The 1,431-nt window shown below is 39.3% G+C and overlaps 1 protein-coding gene across 1 annotated transcript in view; it reads left to right on the plus strand.

Moving 5' to 3' along the window:
• LOC104749319 (putative F-box protein At3g58820) overlaps window positions 1-1,431 on the plus strand; it is a 3,163-nt gene extending 1,732 nt beyond the window's left edge. Inside the window, exons 3-5 of the mRNA XM_010470917.2 lie at window positions 9-415; window positions 665-805; window positions 894-1,431. Coding sequence (XP_010469219.2) covers window positions 9-415; window positions 665-805; window positions 894-1,244 — 899 coding nt within the window. The 3' untranslated portion in view covers window positions 1,245-1,431. The remainder of the gene's footprint in view (window positions 1-8; window positions 416-664; window positions 806-893) is intronic.

Below are 1,431 nucleotides of genomic sequence, written 5' to 3' on the forward strand. Positions count from 1 at the left end.
GCTTGGGTTAATAACTTTTGAGATTCTTCTTCATGATTTGCCTGCACTTGAGGAATTAGTCCTGGTTAGTGTGATCTGGAAAGATGATGATGTGAACGTATCTAGTGCAAGCCTCAAGACCCTAACAATATATGACGGCGAATTCTTTGACTCTGTATCATTTGATACACCGAGTCTCACTTACTTTAATTACAATGGTTATGTTGCCCCGGACTATCCACTTGTTAAGATGAAAAACTTATGTGGTGCTCGAATTGTCTTTTCATTAACTGAAGAGGAACTACAGCGACTTAGAGAACCAAATGATGATCATCATTGGCACCACGACATTTCTCTCGGATATAGTAATGTGTGGAAACTCTTTCATGGCATACAAAATGTTCAGCATCTGGACTTGTTTCCAGATACTCTCGAGGTCAGTTTCCTATATTTCTCTCTCTCTCTCTCTCTCTCTCTCTCTCTCTCTCTCTCTCTCTCTCTCTCTCTTGGAATACTATTATTCAACTGGTCTCGAGGAGATAACAGACGGTAGACAGGACTTTGTCTCAACTCCTGGAGCATAGCTGTCATGTTTGTTCAAATCTCATGAAACAAACAGTGAAGGGCTAGTGTTGAAACATGTAATTGCAAATTGTATTTAGTTGTGTGTTTTTCTTGTTTTCAGGTTCTTTCTCTATGCTGTGAATCGATGCCAGTGTTCAAAAACCTCAAATCGTTACATATTACGAGTGACAAGGAACGAGATTGGCAGGCAATGCCAGTTCTTCTAACGAACTGTCCACATTTAGAAACTCTAGTCATTGAGGTTTATAAACAATTCATTTTCCAAACATGTAGTACATATATTGAGTTCAAACTTGGAATCCCTTATTGTGTCTCCTCTATGCGTTCAGGGTCTGTTGCACCATGCGACAGATAAATGCGGGGATGCTTGTGACTGCATTTCTCGGGAGGACAAAGGTCATTCGCTCACATCTTGCCCAGTCAAGATGTTAGAGATTCAAGGGTTTCAAGGAACAATGAAAGAGATGAAAATGATAAAACATTTCTTGGACTATTTCCCATGTTTGAAGAAGATGGAGATTTATATTGAAGAGAATGATCCTACAGTGCTCAGAATCCCAGAAGTGTGTAAACGTACCCTGCAGATGATAGAAGACTACAACAAGTCATCGAGTTGCGATGTCGAACTCCTTCTGAGTGATTACTTGCACAAGAAGTGGACTGCAAATAGAAGTCTATGAAGAACAAGACTTGCTCATAGTTGTCCCGAAGTTCCCATTTAATTTTATTTCGGTTCTTTGTCTAATTGGCTTGAAAACCGTTTCAAACCAAAGCAATTGCAAAATCGTTGAACTTTCTTCTATTTTTTCTGAGTGTTTCTAGTCATTTACTATTGATGGCTTGCCGTTATTTAGTTCTTCGACACAA

This window comes from Camelina sativa, chromosome 16 (genome assembly GCF_000633955.1).
Source record: "Camelina sativa cultivar DH55 chromosome 16, Cs, whole genome shotgun sequence".
Taxonomy (NCBI): Eukaryota; Viridiplantae; Streptophyta; class Magnoliopsida; order Brassicales; family Brassicaceae; genus Camelina; species Camelina sativa.